At 46.2% G+C, this 23,308-nt stretch overlaps 2 protein-coding genes across 5 annotated transcripts in view; one reads left to right on the top strand and one right to left on the bottom strand.

The window, feature by feature from the left end:
• Positions 1-310: 310 nt before the first annotated feature.
• LOC144163275 (uncharacterized) overlaps positions 311-23,308 on the bottom strand; it is a 45,145-nt gene continuing 22,147 nt past the window's right edge. For 3 of the 4 annotated variants that reach the window (XM_077694162.1, XM_077694164.1, XM_077694165.1), the window contains 9 exons: positions 12,686-12,783; positions 10,218-10,284; positions 7,401-7,510; positions 6,710-6,776; positions 6,227-6,334; positions 5,903-6,000; positions 5,463-5,523; positions 3,791-3,967; positions 311-1,211 (listed from right to left, as the gene is read on the bottom strand). In XM_077694162.1, coding sequence (XP_077550288.1) covers positions 1,141-1,211; positions 3,791-3,967; positions 5,463-5,523; positions 5,903-6,000; positions 6,227-6,334; positions 6,710-6,776; positions 7,401-7,510; positions 10,218-10,284; positions 12,686-12,783 — 857 coding nt within the window. In that variant the 3' untranslated portion in view covers positions 311-1,140. Of the gene's footprint in view, positions 1,212-3,790; positions 3,968-5,462; positions 5,524-5,902; positions 6,001-6,226; positions 6,335-6,709; positions 6,777-7,400; positions 7,511-10,217; positions 10,285-12,685; positions 12,784-13,238; positions 13,501-23,308 lie in introns of those variants that run through there. The other variant, XM_077694163.1, reaches the window with a different exon arrangement.
• LOC144163277 (uncharacterized) lies at positions 13,836-23,157 on the top strand. The gene is made up of 8 exons (XM_077694166.1): positions 13,836-14,010; positions 16,949-17,018; positions 18,865-19,082; positions 19,181-19,210; positions 20,784-20,852; positions 22,605-22,670; positions 22,810-22,881; positions 22,977-23,157. Exons 3-8 carry the CDS (start codon positions 18,998-19,000, stop codon positions 23,141-23,143), a joined length of 489 nt encoding a protein of 162 aa, XP_077550292.1. The 5' UTR covers positions 13,836-14,010; positions 16,949-17,018; positions 18,865-18,997; the 3' UTR covers positions 23,144-23,157.

Below are 23,308 nucleotides of genomic sequence, written 5' to 3'. Positions count from 1 at the left end.
TTGCAATATGTAGCTGAATGTAATAGGTGCTAGGCTGGCAATTTTTTCTTCCAGCCTAAAATAAACAAATGTGGCTCAGAAACTATGGATGGGGAGTCATTACTTTTTTTTTATAGTTAACTTACCAAGGATTCCGTACTCGCGAGCCAGTGTGCATAAATTCTTGCAGTTGAACAACGACCGAGGTGATATACATACAATGCTTACAAATTGAGATTGAAGCAAAAAAAAATCGCAAATTCTTTGGTGTGTAATAATGAATCCTACACTTACCTGGCCTACTGCCTATCACGTCAATCAACCAAGCAGATCGGATTCGCCCATAAAAACATTTAATTAGCACAGATATTTCACAGGGAGAGATGGGACAATTAACGGCATGCTGACCTAAAATGTCTTTAGAGCTACACAGTTCACAGAATATAGTTCTTATAGATAGTAGTCTTGCACATTCGCGGTCGTAGTTGGATTCCTAGTCGTCTCAGTAGTGCCGATGTAGACATGAATCAGGCCATGTGGACATTTGGCATCGAGAGACCAGCCGTCGCCGCCAGAAGCCAGGGGTGCGTTTCGGAACTGCTGTCAGTGCAAAGCCCGAGCGTCTCAGCCCGGTATCCCAGCTGGTCTTCGTTCCATATTCTGGAGCCGTTGATGGTGCGTTGGCGTGGATTGTAGCCTTACTCCAAAGTTGTAGCATGGAACTGATGTCTTGAAGCGCCAGATTCTGCCCAGGGTCTGACAAAGCTGGGCCCCGTTCCAGAAGTGTAGCCTTACTACACATCAATGTTCGCATACTTTGAAACGCGCTCCTTCGAAGGGGGGGGGGGGTTGCTTATCACACCATCACGCAGTTGCCGAATTCAACCGTTACCTAGCCAGCCCTTAAAACGTCAAGATAAAAAGAAGCATGCTTGCAGAATAAAAATTACAACCCTGGCTGTGAATTTAAAAACTTAACGAAAAAAAAAAAAAAAAAAAAACAGCGGGATTTTTTTTTTGAGAAAATGGAAAGAAAAAAATTAGAATGATGTGGCCTAAGAAGAGGATTGCCAGGCAGGCTGCTGTGCTGTGTGGCAGTCAATGCACACTTTTGTTCTTTTTTCACAAACAACGTGCAAATGTAGGTTGTGTGGGGGGTGTTCACTCAAGCGGCACAAGTTCCAGGGGTCCCCCGATTGGCTTTTCCAAGCTCTCCAAGTACACGTAGTCCTCTGGAAAAAGAATAAAAAAGACAATTTTTTTTTGTTGCACAACAGGACTTAGAAGAACTGAAAGTTGGGCGTGTTCGTGTACGTCCATGATTATTCCAACAGGCAGACCAGCCACAAAGCACACGGCAGCTTCGATCCCCACAGCCACAGCTCTCCTCTGCGCGCACCTGTTCTAGTCCTCTGCCACCGCGTTCACCTGTCAGGAGGCACGCACTTGGCACCTACTCTGGTGACCTGTGTTCACATCTCACATGAACCCAAATGCCATTTTATTAGATGCAAAGCATCTCTCAGTCAACCCTCTGTCATCCGGCGTCTGCACCTCTCCTCTCCACAACAGCTGTGATAACGCCGCTCTCTCTCCCCTCCTCCTCTCCACACCACCTGTGCGCTAGCGCGCGCTGCTCCTCCTCTTCTCCACTCCCTCTGCTTTGCAAATAAACCCGTCCGCGCTCCGCTCAGTTGCTTCTTCGGTACTGCGCCGTCTGATGACTGCAAATGGACGCCAACGATTCCGCCAGCGAACTGGCTGGCACACCTTCAACTAGTGCCAGCCAGCACATTGTCAGAACCATGAGCACCTCCGAAGACAGGGCTGCGCAGAGGAGAGCTCGCGACGCCGAACGTAAACGGCAGCGTCGAGCAGCGGATTCCTCCCTTCAAGAACGAGAAGCTGTTTTGAAACGCCAGCGTCGAACAGCGGATTCATCGCTTCGAGAACGAGAAGCCGCAAAACGTTCCCCACTACTCGATAAATAAAGAAGACATTTAATACGCTACTACACGTGTCTTTACTCCAACAACCAATTAACACGCTACTACTCCACGGCTTTGCATCCCCTCAGGGTTCCCACGTGGGAAGATGGTGTAATTTTTTTTATTAAAGTAAAAGCTTTCTTAGTAAGACCAATGGTGTTCTGTCAGAAAACTAATGCTAAAAACTAATTTCCCCATTGACCGGCTGAAAAGCTCCGATAAGGTCTCTGTACACACAACGTGTGCGTGGAACCGGGCTTCCATTCTGTCAGAACGGTTACTTGCAAATCACGAAAAAGGAACGATTCTAGATGAGACAGTGTGCGGATAGATCATGAAAGAGTGCAATTGTATGCCTTTATCTCATAGTTGCCACATATCGGTATAAACATTTAGATAGACTTGTTCACTTAGTGCACAAAAAAATGGCTGACAATTACCGTATTTTTGTGGTTCTGAGCACCCCCTTTTTTGCAAGATCGCAATGCCCAAAGTGCTTAGATTCGAAAAGACTAAATTTGCATTTGCAATTTGGGTCTTTGAAGGCTTGATGGTCAGTTGGAAGAACTTTTAGCGAACGTGTTGATCCACTTTTGACGTTAGAAAGCTTTCGTGCTTCTCTCAACTTTCTTTGGGAAGGTACGATAGATTTTTTTTCTCTTCACAGCGACAGCCATTTCGGTGCCATTTATGTTGATGCTGATGATGGCACTTATTTTCTCGTTTTTGAAGACACATCTAAGGCTTTTGTCTTAAGTGCTGTGCGTGTTGGTGAGAGGTAGAACAGGCAGTGCGGTGCAAAGTAGTGGCAATGCGGGTGTGAACAGGGGAGAAGGTTGTTGCATTTATAGGGAACAGGGAACCCCAGTGGGGTTCCCTGTTTCCTACGATGAAAAAGAGCCAACAGCATGAGAAGAACGTCTGTGCTTGGCATGGTGCATCCCATTAGTTTGCACCCCACTCAGGCACATGCAAACCACAGGCCCCGAAACTTTGTTTTAGTTAATGAGGGACATGTCTGTGGTAAACTAAGTGCACGATAAGCATCGAGTAAGACCTATACCATCTGCAAGCTATGAATCCCACGGAAAATCTTATTAAGTCTCACTGACCTAACCAATAATGGGTCCTACTCACGGAGCAAAAATAAGACGGGAGGGGAAACGAGGCTTTCTAGCGCGGCCAGATAATGTCACAAGAGATCTTTATAGGCTAAGCTAGCGGCATCTGCCGCGGGTGAAGAAACTGCGTGACCACCGCGATTGGCATTTCACTGTGCAGCCACGAAATGAATTGCAGCCGCTATTATTTCGTCCCATCAGGTGCCGCTACCCTCTCTTTCGCCGCCGCAGCAGCTATGAAGCTTTGCAGTCCGCCTTGGTTTCCGTTGTGAAATTATCTGGTTAGCTCGCCCGCGCTTGCTGCAATGGGCTGTTTCACCTCCTATATATTCTTGCTCCATGGTCCTACTCATCAAGTGCTACCCTATCTCTTGCACGGGCCTAGTTACTCATTGTCTGACACTGGATAACGATGTGTCCAAATGAAACATCTCACCTGCTTGCAGCCAATATTCTGAACATGCCTTTCAAAAAGGACGTCCTCACTTGTGGAGTTTCATTTATCCATGTTTAGCGATTCTGCTTACAGAGCTAACCGAAACAACACTAAACATTGCTGGGCCTTGTTTCATTTCATGCTTCCCGATTTGCAGTAGCCAAAGAGCCCACTGCTTACTAAGCAATGCAAGTAGGAGGAGTGTAATGGATGAATGGTGACAGCTTACACAGCGAGGCCACCGTATTTTCAAAACGGAAGCTTACCCATCACAAGGTAGTCAGCAATGGTCGGGACGATGGGCAGTGCAAATTCTGGAGGCGTGGATGGGGTAGCGGGAGCTGCCTCGTGCTTCTGGTGCCAGGCGACACCACAAACGTCCCTTAGGATGGCCAGGTGCTTGTCGTCGAGCTTGAACTCGTCGGGGATGTCAAAGAGGTTCTCTGAACATGGCGAGGGGGAAATTGAAAGCAACTACAGCCAATGACGATGACCTAATGGAACAAGGCCAACTAAGGGCAAAGAGCACCAAAAGGTAAAAAAAGCAACCGCTCACAATATGGTGTGGAGTAGAAGTACACATAATATCCCTGCCACACTAATGTCCGAATGTCATTTGACCCAAATGCCAAGTTGTGCTGCTCCACTGGGTTTTGAAATGCCATTCGGCTCAAATGACATTCGAGCCAAATGAGCACCCAGCGAGACATATGGGGCTCTCAAATGCCATTTCGAACACTCGCGCGCTGCGTTCCAAGTCAGCATAAACACATACATTACTGGTGTACTTAAAACGGACAAAATATTCTTATTTGTGGGGCTTAGTTTCCTTCTCATTCTTAAATCATGATATCAAGATGTAATAATTCCATACTCTCAGCAGCAGTGCGAGCAAAGCAACAAACCACTGTGGCCAGACGGCACAAAAAAAAAAAAAAAAAAAAAAAAAAAAAAAAAAAAAAAAAAAAACTCGATTGAGATTCAGAAATAAGCAAAAACCATGTCAAAGCTTACCTTATTGATAATTTGATATCATTTTAATGCTAAAGACTGCCGATAAATTGGATTGTTGCATTATTGTGTAAAAACAGAACTCGACAGCAGCAGCGCCACACAGCACGGTGAGCGACTGTTAAAGCTTTCAAATGCCATCGAAATTGTAGTGGAGCACGGCGGATTCTGAATGGCATTCGAAGCACCCAATTTGAGTCAAATGACATTTAGTTTAAATGACATCCGGACCCAAGTGTAGCTGGGGTTTAAGACGGCTGGTGTGTTATAGGGCCAGGTCGTGATTACGTGCGATAGGAAACATGAGCTGTAAAAAGTTGATCTATGCCAAAAGCTTAAAAACACGTTCAAATGGAATCCTGGGATTGTCAGCAAAAAGGAATGGTGGGTATAGTGAAATACTGTCGGTAAAGTTCAAGAAAATGTTTGCATTGCATGTGTGCAGTGTAATTAGAGCATTAAGTACAGACAGGCCCTCTCCACACCTGGTACACGGGGGTCTTGCAAATTGTGACCAATGCAGCAGATGACACATTATTTGTAATGCAAAAATGCAACAGAAGCAGCGACAGAGTTTATTAGCCACATTTGCAATGTGCATCAGGACGTTTTGCAGGCAAGACCTCATGAATGCAGAAGAGGTGAATTGCAAGAGGGTAGCAGGGTACAAGAATTTTAAGCATGACAACCAGCCCAGACTGCGTCAGAAAGGGGGAAGCACTGAAACACTTATGCATTTCAATTGCTTTTACAATGGTGAGAAGGAATAATTTTCATGAATTTTGGCCATGCAATGCCTAAAGCTTCAGGATTGCTTAGACAATGTTCATAACATCAACCTCAAATGAACATGAACAGCAACATATCAGAAGGGTCAACATGTTCTTGGCTCGAGCAGAATATGCCCATTACAAAGAATGCACTCACCATCGTCGTCGTGTGGGTGCATTTTTTCTATGTCCGACACGTTGGCAGCATCTTCCTCATCCTGTGAGAACAGAGAAGGCATCACTTGGCGTCAATGTGACTGGTTGCGTCATAGGCACGAGGAGAAATGGCAGTTGTCAGCAGAAAAACATCCGGGGTCGCAACTTGATTTTTTTTTAAACATGGTGAGCAAGGTGCGCATCGAGAGAAATTCTCAACATTTTTAGCCTCTCACGATGGCAGAAAAAAGATGAAAGGAATGGAACCAGAGTTGTGTAGACAAAACAGAGCCAGGTACTTACCCAATCTTTCTAACTGCCTTAAATTTTACCCTAACCTCAAGTTGCCAAACTGAATGTTTAGAGCAAAAACAGCAATGTCATGAAAACCTTTTTCCTGGCTGCTTCCCAAACGACTGTATCGACATCAAGGGCACTCACAGTCAGCTCCAAGTCCGAGACGGCCGCTTCGGGTGTCAATTCACGCCACTCAGGGGTGCTTATCAGCTCAACCCTGTCCATGCCCGCTCCCGCCAAACCTGAAAACCAGCATAGGAAAAAAGAAAAAAAGAAAGGCCTACTTGTGTGGGACAGGTAGTGTGAACAAAGTGTAGTCTCGCTACATTCCTTGGCATCCTGCCCCTTTCCCCCGTCCACAGCTGCTTTAAAGATTCCCTTGCAGCGCTTATGATCAGTACTGAACACCCATGGACAATGTGGTCAAACAGGCAAACAGTTTTTCGTTGAAGAAGAAAGGTGGCTTGCCTGGGCTGAAATCCTCCGCCCCAGGTGCACTCGGCGGAGACAAACTGTGGTTGGAGCAGTCATCAATGGCGCCCAAGCTGTCTTCCTCCGGAAGCACATACGAGTCCTCTGTTAAGGAGGAAAAAGAAAAGCCGCAATTGAGCACACACAAAAGTGAGTGACCAGGCCCCTGGTTGGTGTGCCTTGATAAGAACAGAGGGAGTTGCGATAAACTGGATGCAACCCACACGCACATAGGCACATCTCACTAACTGCTGCAGTGCTCAAAGGACTAGTGCTCACTAACAGGCACCCGAGAGGTGCACACCCAGGTTTCACTTCAGTCAGCCGAAGCAGCAAAGGACTTGCTGCATTGAACGAGGCAGCAATCGTTACATTGAGGGAGGCAGGAATTTGTCTACGCATGCGAGATGTGCGCAGAAGGTGGTCCAACATTTTGCCAGTGCCCTTATTGAGTCCTCCCAGGCAAGAGATTGTGCTTACCTGAGCAGTCGAGTGGAAGATGCATGGCTTCGATTGACGTGTGCAGAAGAGCCTTTTCGTCGGGACTCTGCAACAAAGGGGACAGCTTGGAGCACAGTCCTCGCGCAGAAGTGGTGGCCTGGCTACAAAGATGCCGTTGCACGGAGTGTGCAGATAGGGTCATCACACTACATTTGCACACCCAAGATGATTTGTTGCACGTGTGCGATTAAGAAAGGACAGGAGTTGGCAAATTTTACGCACATGCAGGGGTGCAGGTAGGAGGAGGGCAAGTACAACCAACTAACAGCCACCCGTAATCCCAAATACGAACAGCTGTGTAGCATGTGCTCACAATTGTGACTGAGCAAAGCGCTAGATTCAGGGGCCACTGTTTCGGCACAATTACGAGTACCGTCACACTCCTTCGGGTGTACTTTTGGTCTCACAAATGTTGAACAAATGTGCGAAATAAAGTACCGCTCAACATGCAGACAGTGCTCTTTCTGGAAAACTGGCAGTAAGATTACATTGCAAGTGTTCACGGAAAGTTTGCGTGCCTTTAAGAGGACAGGAAGCTGGAACCTCTGTCACAAAGTATGAAGCCCGGAGTAGACTTGAGCACTGCTGAATGCAGCCCGCTCCCAACCACAGCCCACGCAAGAAACTGCTGGGTTTGTAAGCAGTTGGCGTGCAACTAATTGACACCCACCTCAGTAACACTGCTCAGAACAGGCACGCCACATTCTGGCGACGACTTGTGGAGGCAGGTGCTTGCGACAGCATTGTGCGCTGCCATGACTCCTCGCAGCTCCACCCCATCTGGGCACACAAGGAGGCATCGAGAGCGAGGTAAATGATTTGCTACTGAACAATTAAGGGGGCACATGGCTCTTGAAACAATTTCTTTTAATTTTCAAGTAGTCTGGCTGCTTTTTCCCCCACTGATTTCAAATACAGTAATTCCTCGTTATAACGAACTCGCTTTACCCGAAATAGCGCTTTATTAGAAATTTCTTATGGTCCCAATCCAAATGCATGCATTTTAGACCGCATCACTCGAAGTGCACGAAGAGCTGGACCCGCTTAGAGCGAAGTGCGGTGAGCGGAGGCGTCCCCGGCCGGCGGCGACCCAGCGGCAAGTCATATGGTCAACATGGTGGGTCAACAAGCTGGTGTTTCCCGTGCAATTTTCTCGAGCCGGTCCCGCTCTATTCGCCATCCGACTTCAGAGAAATGGCCCAAAAGCGTGGTAGGGTGATTAAACTTTGTTCCTAGACATTGGTCAATAGGGTGGATGTGACAGGTGGATGTGACTGACACTCGAAGCGCAGAATTAGCAGTGTCATCGACAGCAGGGAGAGGAAAAACTTCTAAGCTGCACACCTCAAGAAAAAATTGCCCAGTGATCATGCAAGGCCCCTAGTGCAAAACCGGTCAGTTTTCATGATTGCGTTGTGTACCCACAATGAGCAGTTAATCGTTTTTTGAGCTCAACAAACACAACCTCCGACTCCGGCCACGGTATTTATGGTGCTTTCCCGTGCGAAACTCTGGTAGCGTTCCGTGACGCCCGCACCTGCCCCCTATAAAAGTGGACACTGTCTTTCCCTCCTGATGCGCTTAGCAGTCTGGGAGGCGTTTGGATACCAGTCAGTGCTTGGGCCAATTAGAGCAGGGGTTCCTCGCGCCCGGCAAAAACGTGAAACAGCTAAAGCTCACTGCCTTTTTTGCACCTGAGTAAAGTTTTGCTTCACTGAATACATTGGGTTTTTATTCTGCGCACTTGAGGCGCAGTTCAATCTCCACTACTATAAAGCTTTTCTCGAGTGGTCGCTTATATCAAAATACCGCTTATAACGAAATTTTTCGCGGTCCCCCCGACTTTGTTATAACGAGGGATTACTGTATATGTCATTACTTTTTCAGCTGGTCAAGTAGTTCCCAAGATAATCAGAGATAATTAGTCATTTTTGGAGGAACAACAGACAACAGTGTTAGCCATAAAACTGTAATCTTTATCAAGTTGAGGGTTTGACGGCATACCGTCTGATCAGGAAACATACTTGAAATGGTTTACTGGTCACTGACCAAAGTCAAAATATCCAATGACTTTATATTTTCCAATGCTAAGAACCCTGGTGAATGCAGTAAGGGAATAGTTTTTTTGATGCACCGCTTGGAACTAATTTTAGAGTTCATTCGTTGTTTGAAATGGGCACTCGAAATGGTTCCTTGCCACTGGTGCCACCAAAGTTTACTGAGCTGTAAAATTAGTTCCAAGCAGCGCATCAAAAAACTGCTCCTCTGATTGCATTCACCAGGGTTCGTAGTATTGGAAAATTAAACATTGCGGTTTTATGACTAACACTGTTTTGTCTATTGTTCCTCCAAAAAAACTCCCACCTCCCCTCGCGGGAACCCCTGTGTAGATGCAACGCATAGGCGGAGCAGCGAAGGGACCGCGTTTTATAGCGCACATAACGTTGAGGGGACTGCGTAAGCCGGTCCCAGTCGATGACGACGTTGGTGTACTTGTAAAGCGGCGTGGACTCTAGGTGTTTGAGCCAAGCATGGATGTTGCTTCGCCGGAGAACGGCACACCGGTTATATGCGCAGCGCGCCCGAAGGAGAGGAAACCGCGGAAGAGAGAGTACTGCACATGCGCCGGCCCCAGCACGTCTGCCGCGGCTATGACTCAACGTGCCGCGGCTATGACGCAACACAATCCAACATAATCCACTTTAATCCAATCGAATCCAATGCCCCTCGCGAGAGAGTGTTCGCTATCGGAGAGGAGAGGGGGTGAGCGGTGGAGGGCGCAGCTGGCGCGGCAAGGAGAATGGGGGAGGGGCGGACAACGCCGCCGCCGCCGCCGGAGGGACAAGGCGAGTGAATCAGATGCTCTGCATCTAAAATGACAAATTATCTCTAATTATCTTGGGAACTGATTGGCTGACTCAAAGAATAATGGCATATTTTAAATCAGTAGTAAAAAAGTCACAAGACTGACAAGTTTCACAGAGTTTACTTGAAAATTAGAAGAAGCTGTTTTAAGAGCACCCATGCATAGCATGCAAAATTCATTGCCTAGTTAATGTGGCCTGTGTGCCGATTGTGGGTCTTAATAACGCAAGGCCAGCCGAAGGCAAACGGAGCCAAAGACTGAACCGTTAAATAGGAGTAGCGCGAGGTGCAACTAAAATAAATGAAATGAATACAGAATAATTCCATAAGAAATAGTAAGCACAAGCCTCGCTTGTAGCGCAAACGAGAGGCAAGTGCAAGCTGAGGGGGATTTCACAAAATGCACGGCTGTCCCTACAGCTTGCATGTAGAACTGTCCCTACAGTTCTACAGCTTGCATGCAGGTTGTGCTGCATTTAAAAAAAATAATACGCCAGTGGGGCTAAGCAAACAGATGGTAGAACATCAGCAGAAATTTGTACTAGGACATTATCCAGTGTCACATACTGCTGAAATGGAAGTCCCTTCTCAAGGGCAACTGCCTTCCCAGCATGCAACTCACCACTCGACACGGCCCGCTGTAGAGAGGACGCACAGGGCTCGGCCGACTGAAGCTTGCTGCCAAGGACCTGCAGATGGGGATTCACTAAGTGCCCTTCCATTGACCCATTGCTAAAAAAAATTTTACGTAACTGGGAAATTTTCACAGAGCACAAACAGAAGTGTTTGCACACAGGCAGCGTTTGAAAATTTCTTTGACACGAGGAAATGCCTCGACTTGAGCTAGTCGCCAACTAGAGCAACAAGATATATGTAGGCTCACGCAGCACTACATCCCCTGTTCTCCCTTCTGTCTTTGGTGCTGTTTCTTCAGACCATCACAGCACTGACACCGAAGGTTTGCAGCCCGCTTTGCATCCACACTCCCAAAGAGCACTTCTGTCGGAGGTTTTAAATTCAGTGTTGTGACCAGGGTGACGTCTACTCATGTATGTACGTTTGTTTCCTGGTGCAAGGGCAACACAGGCCAAAAAGCACCAACACAATGGTTTAGTCATTTCAGGTGCACTATTTTCAGAGAAAGTGTTATAGATGTGATGGGTTTTTAAAAACTGGTCAGTGTGGGGGGTGTATACAACCCTTCATTTAAAACACAAACGTGGAAGTTGAACAAACGATCATGAGGGTAGAGTAAAAAATGAAGGTTCACTCAGAGCTCCCCTCCTCTCCGAAATCATGTGCAGTATCATCGCCGGTTTAAATATCCAATGTCTCAATATCCAGTGTAAAGGAGTAGATGCAGGATCTGGCTCCTTTTGCCGTGCACCCCTGAGTGTGCCAATCGTGTATGCTACGCGTGTCAATGGCAGTGGCAATGTATGCTGTATGCGTAAATATAGATGCAGGGCCTTTCACTTCGCTGCTTACTGTGCCCACAGGTGGGGGGGGGGGGGACAGTGCATCAGGAGTAGAAAGCAAGCTATCTCCAGCCACGGTGCTCGCCGACACCTCAGCTGCAGTGGAGTCCACAGACTGTGGGGCAACTTTCCAGGCAGCCGAAGTCAGCCTAGCAGAGGGTGGGAGTTGGACCAGGTCAGCATTGCTGCACTGGGTAGCCACCGAAACATGACTCCACCCCACCCCCCAGTGAGCAGCGTCAGCATAGCTTCCTGATAGAAGCATTTAATGTCTTCTTCAATCTTCTAGATAAGACAGGCTTGGGTTCTTTATAAATTCTCATCTTCGAATTTTTTGCAAGAACGGGAACAAACAGGGTGGGGTTCACCACAGTTGCAACACCTGAATTGTGTGGTACTGCACTCGTCTGCCTGGTGGTCATGCTTTGAGCACTTTGCACATGCCTTGCCCTCTACAGTTGTTTCTACTATGCCCACACCTTTAACATTTGAAGCCACGTCGCAGGTTTGGGATGTATGCTTATACCCGACAGTGAAAGAAGCCTGCTTTAACCGATCCTGGGGGTGTACTGCGATCAGATTTCAAGATATATGTTTGGTTTCAATTTCACTTCCATCATGCCACATAGTGATGCATCTAATGGCAGTTACTCCTTGCTCAAGCAAGCCTTTAACAATATCTGCCTCAGTTTCGTTTATAAGCTCAGTTTCCGAGATGGCGCCTTGGCAGCTCGGTGAGGTGTTAGTGATTTATAGGACTTAGTGTTAGTGATTTATAGAAGAGTCTACAGTGGACTGCAACTTGTGGCCTCCTGCCATAAGCAGAGAGGGTTTCGCGCACTCTTCCGAGTCCACACTGATGCCTCTGTACGGTACGCAAGCACAGCTCAGGCCCATCATAAATTGCAGTCCACTGGCAGTATTTCAGCATTACATTGCGCTTATCCTCAACTGCAAATCTGTTAACATCCATTTTTCAGAGCCCTGGGCCGTGGCACAGCAACTCATAACAAGAGGTTATATTAAAAGAAATGCGAACTCAGCTTCTGACACATGACGCACCGTCTGGTTGCACTGTCAGTAAACTGCGCACATGCGCAGTTCTTTCAAAGCGTTTGAGAGTGTGGCCTTCATTTATGGGAAATGCTTGATTTTGAAGCGACGCCAATCATTTATTTTGGGGCGCCTCTTCACGCTGCGTCGCCACTGAGCAGGATGATCCTTGAAGGGCATCATACTAGTTGCAATCAGCCTGCTATGCGCTTGGCTCCCGAATGCAGTAGATAACAGGATGCTCAGTGTCGACAGAGCATAAAAAGACCCCGCAAAATAAACGACCGGCGTCGCTTCTTTTAACAGTAGGCCACACTCTCAGACGTTTTGCAAGAACTACGCATGCGCGCAGTTTACTTACGGTGCAACCAGACGGAGCGGCATGCGTCGGAGGCTGTGTGCTCCGTTGTTCGTATTTCTTTTAATCCCCCTGTACAGTCGGCGTACCATTTGAGCAGGCCCGACTCCAAGCTTGCAGCAGTCAGTCACTGAACGAAGCTCGCACATGGCAACCTGCCCCTCGGAATGGACACTGAAATGGATGGACGTCGTCACTGACCCTGGCGCCAGGAAGCGGAGTGCTGTTCAGGTCCGACAGGGCCTGGCGTCCAACGTGACTGAGCACCGACTTGGGAATCGGATGCGGCATCTCCAGCCCTGCGCAGAAAAAGCATACTACAGGGGTAACTAGCTGCTCGCAGCAAGCTAGGCTATGAGCAGGTCTTTTGTCGACTGATTCACAATCACGTTCGCGTCTCGCACGAGCTGGTGTGGCAGCCCTACTCAATAGACTGGGACTGCATTTTGCGAAAGCTTCCCAAAGTGCGGGCACTGACTCTTAGCAAAACAAAAATTACAAGGTCGGGTCGAACTACAGGACTAGCGTCACTAAATAAAGGCTTATTTAGTGATACAAACCAGAACAATCCTGGTGGCGGGAAGTCACAAACATGGCCTCACCCAAGCAGCACAGGACAAAAGGAAATTACAAGCTTCGTTCGGAATAAAATTGCAACGAACACAGAAATGGTTTGAGACGCAGACTAAAGTTCCTACAGTCCGTAAAAGGCCAGGAGTCGGACGCCTGTCGCACGAAACCAGCGAAAACTTACCGGTGTTTGAAGAGTTGTCCGCGCGCGCCTTCGAGCGCACCGGGTTACCGAGGCTTGCTGTTCGCATCGGGGCATTCATGGCGCAAAGGTAGTGGGCCCTGGTTAGGGGCAGCCTCTGGGACAGCACAGTTCTGCAGGACCACTGACAATGCGTATTACAACGACGACTACGCCTGTCAGGTGGGCGTGAAAGCCGAGGCCACACACGAGCACGCTCCGACAAAGTGGACCGAATCCACCGCCGCGCCGCCGCCACTCTTTCAAACCAGGGCTCGCAAGCTTGGACGTTCCCTGGTTTCCCTATAGGCGGCGTAAAAATCGACGCCCCAGTGACCAACCTAATGCGCTGTTTTCGACCATCAAGTCCACCAGACGACGCAAGCGAAAGGTTACTTTTGGTATAGAATACAAAACATTCATTCCGTGACTCAAAGAGCCCACACAGTTCGCTTACAATGTGTTATTTAAAAATATTATTAACAAGTTTCGCATCAACAATTTGTTTAGAAAAAATGTACACAACTTTTCACAGACGACTGGTGCACCACGTCGTATCTGAATTTCATACCACGAAGCCAGTGACCGGTAACCGCCCACTTCAAATGAGTTAACGGTAATAATGATTTTCCGTGGTGCTTTAGCGGCAGTGTTATATGTACCACTTCTGTGTAAGCTGTATTAATTTTCGCTAGCTTCTAAAGCTTTTAATTTTAGCGCATGGAGTGGATGCGTAACGGCTGTTGAAACGGGATTCGACGCTTTCGCAACTCGTGTAAGCACTGTACCATTCTTTCCTTATTTGAAAATGCGCTCAAATGAAATGGGTGAAATCTCTAGAACCTAGTACGACGCAATTTGTTCAGTTGCTTCTTTTTGGAAGCTGCTTCGCACGAACGTCGCGTTCTTCGTAATCGCGTTTTTGCTTTCAGCAGTTTGAACAAAAAAAAAAAAGAATTGAATTTATTTTTCCGTAAGATTAATTTTTGTCAGGAGTTTCAATTACTGACAGTTCTATGCATATAAAGGGATCAAAATGAACATGTAAACGCAGTACACGGACGGAGACATGCTGCTCAGGGCTCGTTTTTGTTTGCGAAAAAAATGCACATGAGCATGCATTGCAGCAACGCGTTCCGACCGTGAAAAGTGCGAACGTTTATCTTCGTGGTCGGGGTAGCCGCGTGCTGTTCGTGTGGTCCACTGGTCATATTTCTTTTATCTCGGCGATATATGCATGCAACGCATTATAGCTGCCGCATTTTTTTTTTTTTTTTTTCGCCTAAGAGCGGAACTGCTCGCATTCCCGTGTGAGACCGTGCACAGCTAGAGAACGTGTAAAGTGTGCACGACTCGTGGGAAGCAGATATCTCTCCTGAATTTACTGCCAAAACTTGTCCACGCAATTAAAAACGAAATGAACAGTTTGGGTGCCTGTAATTGCATGCGCCTTGAGGCTGCGTGATGTGCTCCACCTGAAAGCTCGGGGTACTCAGCTTGGTATTTTGCTTGCATGCCATGGTGCTACATTTGCTGCACTTAATGATCCAAGATGATATCGTCTGGTGTGTGTGCATGGGTGCCTGCCCGCGAGCGCCTGTGCTTTTTTTTTTTTTTTCATAGGGTCATGGTACTAAAACAATTGGCATTAGCGGCTATATATTGTGGTGACCACCTGAGAGCGGTTAATTTTTCCGTTGCGAAAGAAATTCACGACTCCAGTGAACAATTAACTGTGCGGCCTTTGTTCCCTAGTCATGAACTCCTTGCGCTCGTATGCTTTCGCGCTCCGAATACCTGGGTAAGTGTAACATATGTTCATGGTGCAATTTGAATTCGGAAAGTCACTGTGCCCTTTTATTTATGGTTAATAAAACTTAAATTAATAAAGTCAATAAAACACATGTGATCCCGGCTGCGGCGGCGTTTTTTCTGACGGAGACAAAAGACAAAAACGCCCGTGTGTCGAGATTTCGGCCTACGTTAAAGCTTCGGCGCGGAAAACCCCCCCATTTTTTTTTTTCAAATAAAGGCATGTACGAGTATAGGTCTACCCGTCAAATATGCGATGGCGCACGTATGATAAGCAAAGTTGCAACACAGTTTGCTCAGGATAATTTCGAATAGGATGGCTTGCGAAGGTCTCTGCCTTGTCAGCTTGACGCGCGCACCTCAAAATTCGAGGTTTCCCACGGGAATGGTTTCCCCAAAATTGATAAGCCATGCATTCTGCGTATACCTCTGCAGCACCCGAGCGGGCAGCCAAATTACGGCGTTTCCTTGGACGGACGGACGACACATGGCAGGAAAAATGAAAAAAAGCGGAAGCAAAATTAACGCACTCTGCGCGGGTGGTCCCAAGCAATGGCCAATGTTTGTTTCTACTTCACTCCTTTACAGTCTACGGTACAGAACCACTGATTTAAAAATTGTGGGTTGGGAACAGGCGGTAATGAATTGTTCGTGGAACTACAAGGCTTCTCTGCTTCTTGATGTTGTGCGGTGAAGGACAAGGTTAGGCGGGAGCATCCGGAGAGGAAACAGGTGGAACATGTTAGGGAACACGGCCTGCCCTGCGCAGTATATAGTTTCCGGCGGGCCCCAAGCTTGTTATTTAATTACCGGCTTCGTGCGCCGCGCGACGCAAGGTCGACCCGTTCAAAATCGGTGACTAGGTAAGCGCGGGGCAAGGCTTCCCGGCTTCTCGATGTTATACGGTGAAGGACATGCAAGGTTAGGCGGGAGCATCGAGAGAGGAAACCGGTGGAACATATTAGGGAACGCGGCCTGCCCTGCGCAGTATATAGTTTCCGGCGGGCCCCCTTTTTATTTAATTACCTGCTTCGTGCACTGTACCACACAAGGTACGTTGACTCGTTCAAAACCAGTGACGAGGTAAGCTCAGCCAAGGTTTTGGAAATCTGATATCAATCTCATGCTCGGAACTTCCCGCGGTCTGCGGAGTGAGGAGTAAGGAAAGGAGCGTGTGTGGCATTGGCACGTAATGCATTCGCCGAAATCGTTGGTTGGGGCACCTGACGAGCAAGGAAGGTCAAGGCAGATGAGGCCGACTTCCTGCGAGAGCACCGTGCGAGCATGTCTTCGTGAGACACGGGAAGTACAATCGGGAAAGGATGTACTTCGTAGGCAGCAACCACACACACACGCATACACATGAACCAGAAAAAGATAAAAAAAAAAAAACCCTTTGCGACGAAAAATTTCACTCTCAGAGTAAGAACACTGTGCACGTGTGCTGTGTCAAGATAAGTGCAAGCACATGAGGACTGGCTTCACCCGATGGTAGTGGAAAGAAGGATCAGCTGTCTTGATTCGAGGAATAAACGCAGCAGAGCAAACATTTTTCGCATTTTTTTTTTTTTTTTTGCTTCCACCGGACGCACCGTTGCAAAGTAGGAAAGGCTGCGATGGCAAGGGTCGAGGACGATAGCTGCAGTGTTTGTGGCACAGTGGGTTTACCACTGCCACACCACCACCAAAAATGAACTGGCCCCTATATAAGCTCAGGTCTTCCGACAAGAATTCCCACATGCACAGCTTCGACCGCGTTCACGTACAATTAGTTCTTCGCGCTCGTTTTCAGAGCGATTTTTATAAACATTAGGCTATTTTCTTAATGCCAGACATGTAGACAATTACGCACTTTGAAATCGCTTTCAACACCCGAGTGATGCCTGGAAATCGTTGCGCAGCAAAGTGGTGCCGCAAGTCTTCGGTCAACTACGCCAACCTTACCTTCTACAGATTCCCCACCGATGACAGGTGAGTACGGATTTTTAGTTCATCATTTCTAGCGTTTGCTCTTTTTAACCGCAACCGCGAACTGTGCCTTTGGAAAACCGGATTCACTTGCCTCGCGATTTGCTTTGATAGCTGTAATGTACGTCTGCAGCGCTAATCTAAACCGCTAAAATGATTTTAACTTTTTTTTTTTGTACCGAAAAATCATTTACCACTGAAAATCCGTGCTTCCGATGGTGCTGCACAATCCATAAGTGTTACCTCTTCGCGCTAAGAATTTTTCGCCCTTCTCAGGCACGGGCGAGCGGGTCTAACCAAAATGCATTTTTTTTTTCTTCCTGTTCAAAAAGCGGCTCGAGTCAAAATGAATTTCCCCCTGTACCGGTGCAGCTATTGCCGCGTTATGACAATATTCAGAATTGCAACGTGAACTTAGATTAAATCAGAATACATGTCCTCTAAAAAATTAAAAAAAGAAAGCCCCGTTTAAACGCGCGAGTGGGCGGGGCTCAATTGCGGCCGCAAATGCGCTCGGATGCGCGCGCGGCTCCACGCACGATTTTCTCGTGCGCCTTGTGCTCATGCTTGACCAAGCGCTTACTCGTTTTTTTTTGTTTTTTTTTTTTGACGCTTGAAAGCTAGTAGCTCTGTCATGTTTGCCAAGAGAATAAGTGATGCGGAAAGGTCAGCGCACGCACTAAAGCCAACAAAATTTAGCTTGTCCCCGCGTACCCTTCCCTATCCTTCATTGTTTAGGCATTAAACTTTGTAAAATGCCGCCAAGTGTTAAAATTACTTGCATTTAACTGAACATTTATATGCGTGCATAATCGAATATAATAACTAGCAATAAAATTCGTGCATCCCACAATCATTTTGATTCAAGCCAATCATATTACGTATATCCATTTAACTATAAAGAAAAATACCGCGATTTCATCTCCAAACTCTTTAGCGTGCCGTACGTTATCGCCTTTACTGAAGGCGCCACTAACCCAATTCCGTTCATTTTGCTAGAACTTGCATGCACGTTTCCAGTTTCCATGCACGGCAGCAGTGGGGAAAAAAAAAAAAAAAAAACGACGCGTGGTATTTGCATGGTCGCCACGATTTGGCAAGAATTAGAGCTCAGGAGGAGATGACATTTACAACAAAGTGCTGTGTGCAAGAGTCATGTCCAGAGTGACCGTTCCTTGAGGGTGCATGGTGATAAGGTGGGGCAGATACATCAGAGCATAGCCTAGAGGGGAGTCAGGGGTGGTACATATATGCTCCCCTCTTCCCTTCAGGGTCGGCCAGTATTTCGCGCATTCTAAAAGGACCTAGCCCCACTTCAGAACAAATTTTTCAGCAGTTTATTATAGTTGAGGAAAGGGCTGCATTTCACTTTATGCAGTGTGCTGTATTAATTTTTTTAGCTTAAAAAGAAATATCGACAAATTGCAGCTGTTTTCTTCACTCAAGGGGAAGGCATTTTTGCCATGCTGAGATAACAAATTCCGTAAAGCGCTGTATGTGAAGTCTACGGCACGCATCGCAAGAGTAATTTACAGATCTGCAGATCCACTCATCTGTTTGTTTCGTATTTTCCCCACTGACACTGAAAACATGAGGGCATAAAAGTTACCTTTACTGTCGTGTGTACAAGCATGAGCCTCGGGAGTAGAAAAAATTCTTTTACAATTAGTGGTGCTGACACAGAAAAGTTGAGGTGAGGGTTTTGTATTTAACGTGCACACCTTTTATGCCTTCATTTTCAAAAACAGGTGCAGGATACTATTTGCATACATAGGCTATGTAAATGGGGTGCAGTTGAACCAATTATTAACTGTGCATACCTTAAATTTGTCTGTCTGTTTCTGTGCAGAGCGACAGCCTGGATAGAATATGCAAACTGTGCAGACCTCAACAACCTCTCCAGGGAGCAGCTCAGCAGAACTGCGAAGTTGTGTTCATGCCACTTCACACGAGATGCATTCAAGAAAAGTGGACCACGTTCCATGGGCCTTTACAGAAGGCTCAAAGAATCCGCTGTGCCAACCGTTCCGGTGTCTGATCCTGCACTGCGGATTTTTGTTCCGCCACGTAAGTGCTGTACTATCACTAAGCACTAATTATGCACTGTTATTGTCCATTTGACAAACATATCAACTGAAATGCTGATGGCACTCCCTTTATTTCAGGGTTTTATAATGGCCCAAGGCTACACGATGGTACGTATACATACAAGTTGACCAGGGGTCAGTTTGCACCACAGTGTCAAAAAAATGGGATGCATTTGTAGGACGCGGCTACTAAACCCATTCCTGCTTGGGTTTAGGTGCTACATACAGTCAAACCCGCTTATAGCGAACTGTAGTATGCACCGCAATTAGTTCGATATATCCAATAGTTCGATATAGCCGAACCCACCTATAAAGAATTTTTGTTACACAAGTATGCTAGAATCCCCCTCTCTCTCTCTCTCTTGTGTCTCCCCCTTCCCAGCAGAAAGGAATACAATAAAGTATGCCACTTACCATGCACGAAACAATCCATTTACTGCAAGCAATCAAGCTACTTCGCGAAAAAAGCCGATTTTTTGTTCGGACATTCTCGATTTTGCAACGTAAAGAAGCACAGCATTCTGCACATCAAATATTTTGGCGGCAGTTCTAGGTGTACGTAGTTTGATAGATCAAATGTGCAGTTCGTTGTAAGGAATATGTTTCACGTGTATTTTCGTTACCTGATTTGATTTGCTCAATATATAGCATAATTCGCTCTATCTGGGTTCGTTATTATCAGGTTAGATTGTATTTGCAACATTTGCAACCACACACAGTGTACTTCAAAATGGTTTTATCACACATATACTAACTTTAAAAGACGGGTGTTTCACACCCCAGGCAGTAGTATTATTTTCATACATTACTCGCTTGTAAGAATAAATTCTTGAAAGATTTAATTGAAGCAGCAGGCTGGCAGCCCTGGCTGGGAAGGTAATGAAGGTATGGGGTAAAGAGTTTTAGAAAGGTTGCACTGTCGCTGTAATGTCCGTAGAGTAGGGTAACATAATTCAAGCAGACGCTTGATAGTGTAATGTCGGTCACGCTTCTACTTAACAAAGACCACTTATGAGGGCATGAGGGAGGGAAGAAGGGGTCACCCCTGACCTGTGGTAGGTGGTCGGTTTCATTTTTTGGAGCATTACGCTCGGATAAGGGATGTTGCCTGCCAAGTGAGTAGTCTGGACATGACCATATTAAACCAAAACGATTATAAAGGGTATCCAATTGACAAAAAGAGGATTTGGGAGGAAGATTGTGGTGAGAATGGGTCCATTTGTAAATAATATCCCGTGTGCATGCTGAGTTGGCGTACACAGTGTGTGCGAAGACTTCTGGGAAAGCTTTTATTCGTCGACAGGAAGCCAGTAGGAGATGCTTCATTGAGACATTGTTGACTGAGTTTCTTGAATTGGCGCCGCTGCGACAATGAGGGCAGTTATGGGAGGTTTACAGGGAGACTACCGGGCAGCAGCATGCACCAAGTGGTTACCTTGCTTGTAAAGAAAATGTTTATAACTGTGTTAAGCTTCTCCTACTAAACGGGCCTCAAGGCAATCCTTGAAACTATGACTGCCTGTTTGTTTAGATGTGTTGATTCCAAATGCAAATACTTTTCTTCTAAGTGTAGGCTATAACACAATTTTAATGACTACTTTTTCCGTACATATCCCCATATTTACTACTTGAGCAATGGTTGCCATCAAAGTGTATGTTGAGAAGTTGCTGTTTCTTGCAGGGCCTGAAACTGTGCGGCCTTTGCCACCTCATCTGCTGTGCGAGCACAACTACTGCTCAAGTGAAAGCAGTAAGTAAATGGGGTAGGAAAGAGGTATCTCGGCCCGTACTGCTTGGAATATTATCACAACGCTGAGTTTAGACAAACTGCAAAAAAGCCACGTTCTATAGAAGGGCCTTGATAAATTTTTAGTCTTCACTCTTGCATGGGATTTACGAAGATGGCATTGATGATTTGCTGAAGAGCAGTCTTTGTTTTGGGAGCATTTGACAGCACTCCCAATTTTTTTTTAATTGGTTGCTGCTTTTGTCCTATATGAAGGCTATATTTTGTCCTACATTGTGCCTATTGTGGAGGTGTTTGCTGAAAAGTTGCCATTCTGTCTTGCTGGAGTTTAAACCATGCGTCTTGTCCCTCACGTGCTCTGTGATCATGACTATTGCACAACACAAAACAGTAAGTAGTTGGGGTTAAATAATTTGTTTTCCATGCGGTAGCTGCTTATAAGATATCTGGAAGGAAAACCAAAGAGCCCTGACACATAGGAGCATGCCTCATACTTTCCAGATCTCTCTCAGTAGGAGCATAAAAGGGCAAGTTATTATTTCAGAATACTGCAAGTAAATGCACTGGCCCAAGCAAGAGTGGGTACAATAAAGCAGTGCAGACAACACTGAAGCATTAACATAACAGTTAAGAAGGCGACGTTCCAAATTGGGAAGAAATTATTTGGACCAAATATATTGGAGGGCAGTGAAGTCAAATTTGGGAAAAAAGCTGGATTTGAAACGGTTTGATCGCACAAATATTGGGGTTAGTGAAAATTCATGACCACTATGTGAACGCCATATCGATAAACAGTTTTGCAGTGTGAGGGCCATCTATTTTTATATAACCAGACGTACAACTGCGAAGAAATGGAAGGGGACAGAATTCTCTGCGGGCTTCACAAGCTTGATTACAATGACTGCTTTGTCCCGATAACCATGATACCAATTTTATCGCAAACCTCAATAGTGGAGATACTGAGGGAAAACAGATAAAGCAGTGGCACCTCCCAGCCACTTTCCAGTGATTTCTCTGATGTTGCAGAATCTTTCTGTGAATCTTTCCCAGGAAAACTACTGCCAAAGACGATCATAGTGGGCCTCGTTCCGTTTGATTGTATCACTGCAATGCTAACGTGCAGTTAACACACTGATAACTGCGCTTGTAGTGCTGGCGCATATGCCATCACTGTTCCCTGTCACACGTCACTCTAGCGTGAAATTTGAACGTTTCGCATTATTTATTGCGTTTTTCCGGTTAAATATCTTTCGTGGCTGGAATGGAGCTGAGTGAGTTACCAAAAAGTTCTTTCAAACTTTTATTTTGTCTTCATAGCCCCTTTAACATCAATTACAAAGAAGTGGCCGCAGCACTTTCCTGTGGGATCCCAGACGAAACACTTTGATGAGGAATTATTAATTACCACATGGTGTCTATTCCAAAGATAAGTCGGAAACTACCTCTCCTAAGATAAGTCCAAAACTACCTGTGGCATTTTATCAAAGGCTTTCACATACGACGATCTAGAAACAGAACCTCAACAATAGGACGATAATTCTCAAACAGCAAGCCGATACGATTCCCCCGTAGCTAGTAAAAAAAATTAAAAAGAGGTTAGAAACCAGAACTTTTCTGTTAAAAAGGCATTAAGTGTACCGTCGGGCGCAGCAGATTTTTTAGGATCAAGTTTTAATAGCATGTGTCATACACCCTCCCTCGTTACTTCTAAACGGCACACAAATTTGACCACACCTTTTCTTTCCATTCTTCCAGTTGATAGCAGCCCATCAAGACCAGTCGACATTGAATCTGGGGCACCTTTAGAAACGAAATCACATTGTAAGTGCACGTTTCATTAAATTGGCTTTGAGCATGATGGATATAACACAAGCATTATGATGCTTGCAACAGTGTGTATTTGAGTATGCTGGTAAGCTTGCAGCTTTGTTTAATGGTCGGATGTTCTCTGCATTTTTAGCCAGCAGTGACCCATTCGAGTACCTGGCTGTGCCGTCCACGTCAACAGCCACGATGGCTGCACCACAAACATGTGAGTCTGTTCATCTTCCATTCAATTCCATGTATTTGAGTATGCTGGTAAGCTTGCAGCTTTGTTTAATGGTCGGATGTTCTCTGCATTTTTAGCAAGCAGTGGCCCGTTCGAGTACCTGGCCGTGCCGTCCACGTCAACAACCACGATGGCTGCACCACAAACATGTGAGTCTGTTCATCTTCCATTCAATTCCATGTATTTGAGTGTGCTGGTAAGCTTGCAGCTTTGTTTAATGGTCGGATGTTCTCTGCATTTTTAGCAAGCAGTGGCCCGTTCGAGTACCTGGCCGTGCCGTCCACGTCAACAACCACGATGGCTGCACCACAAACATGTGAGTCTGTTCATCTTCCATTCAATTCCATGTATTTGAGTGTGCTGGTAAGCTTGCAGCTTTGTTTAATGGTCGGATGTTCTCTGCATTTTT

The sequence above is a fragment of the Haemaphysalis longicornis genome, unplaced genomic scaffold (assembly GCF_048455015.1).
Source record: "Haemaphysalis longicornis isolate Haplotype H1 unplaced genomic scaffold, Haemaphysalis longicornis Haplotype H1 scaffold_12, whole genome shotgun sequence".
Lineage (NCBI taxonomy): Eukaryota > Metazoa > Arthropoda > Arachnida > Ixodida > Ixodidae > Haemaphysalis > Haemaphysalis longicornis.
Note: the sequence above shows the minus strand (reverse complement) of the source record. Positions and strands in the feature narration are given on the sequence as shown.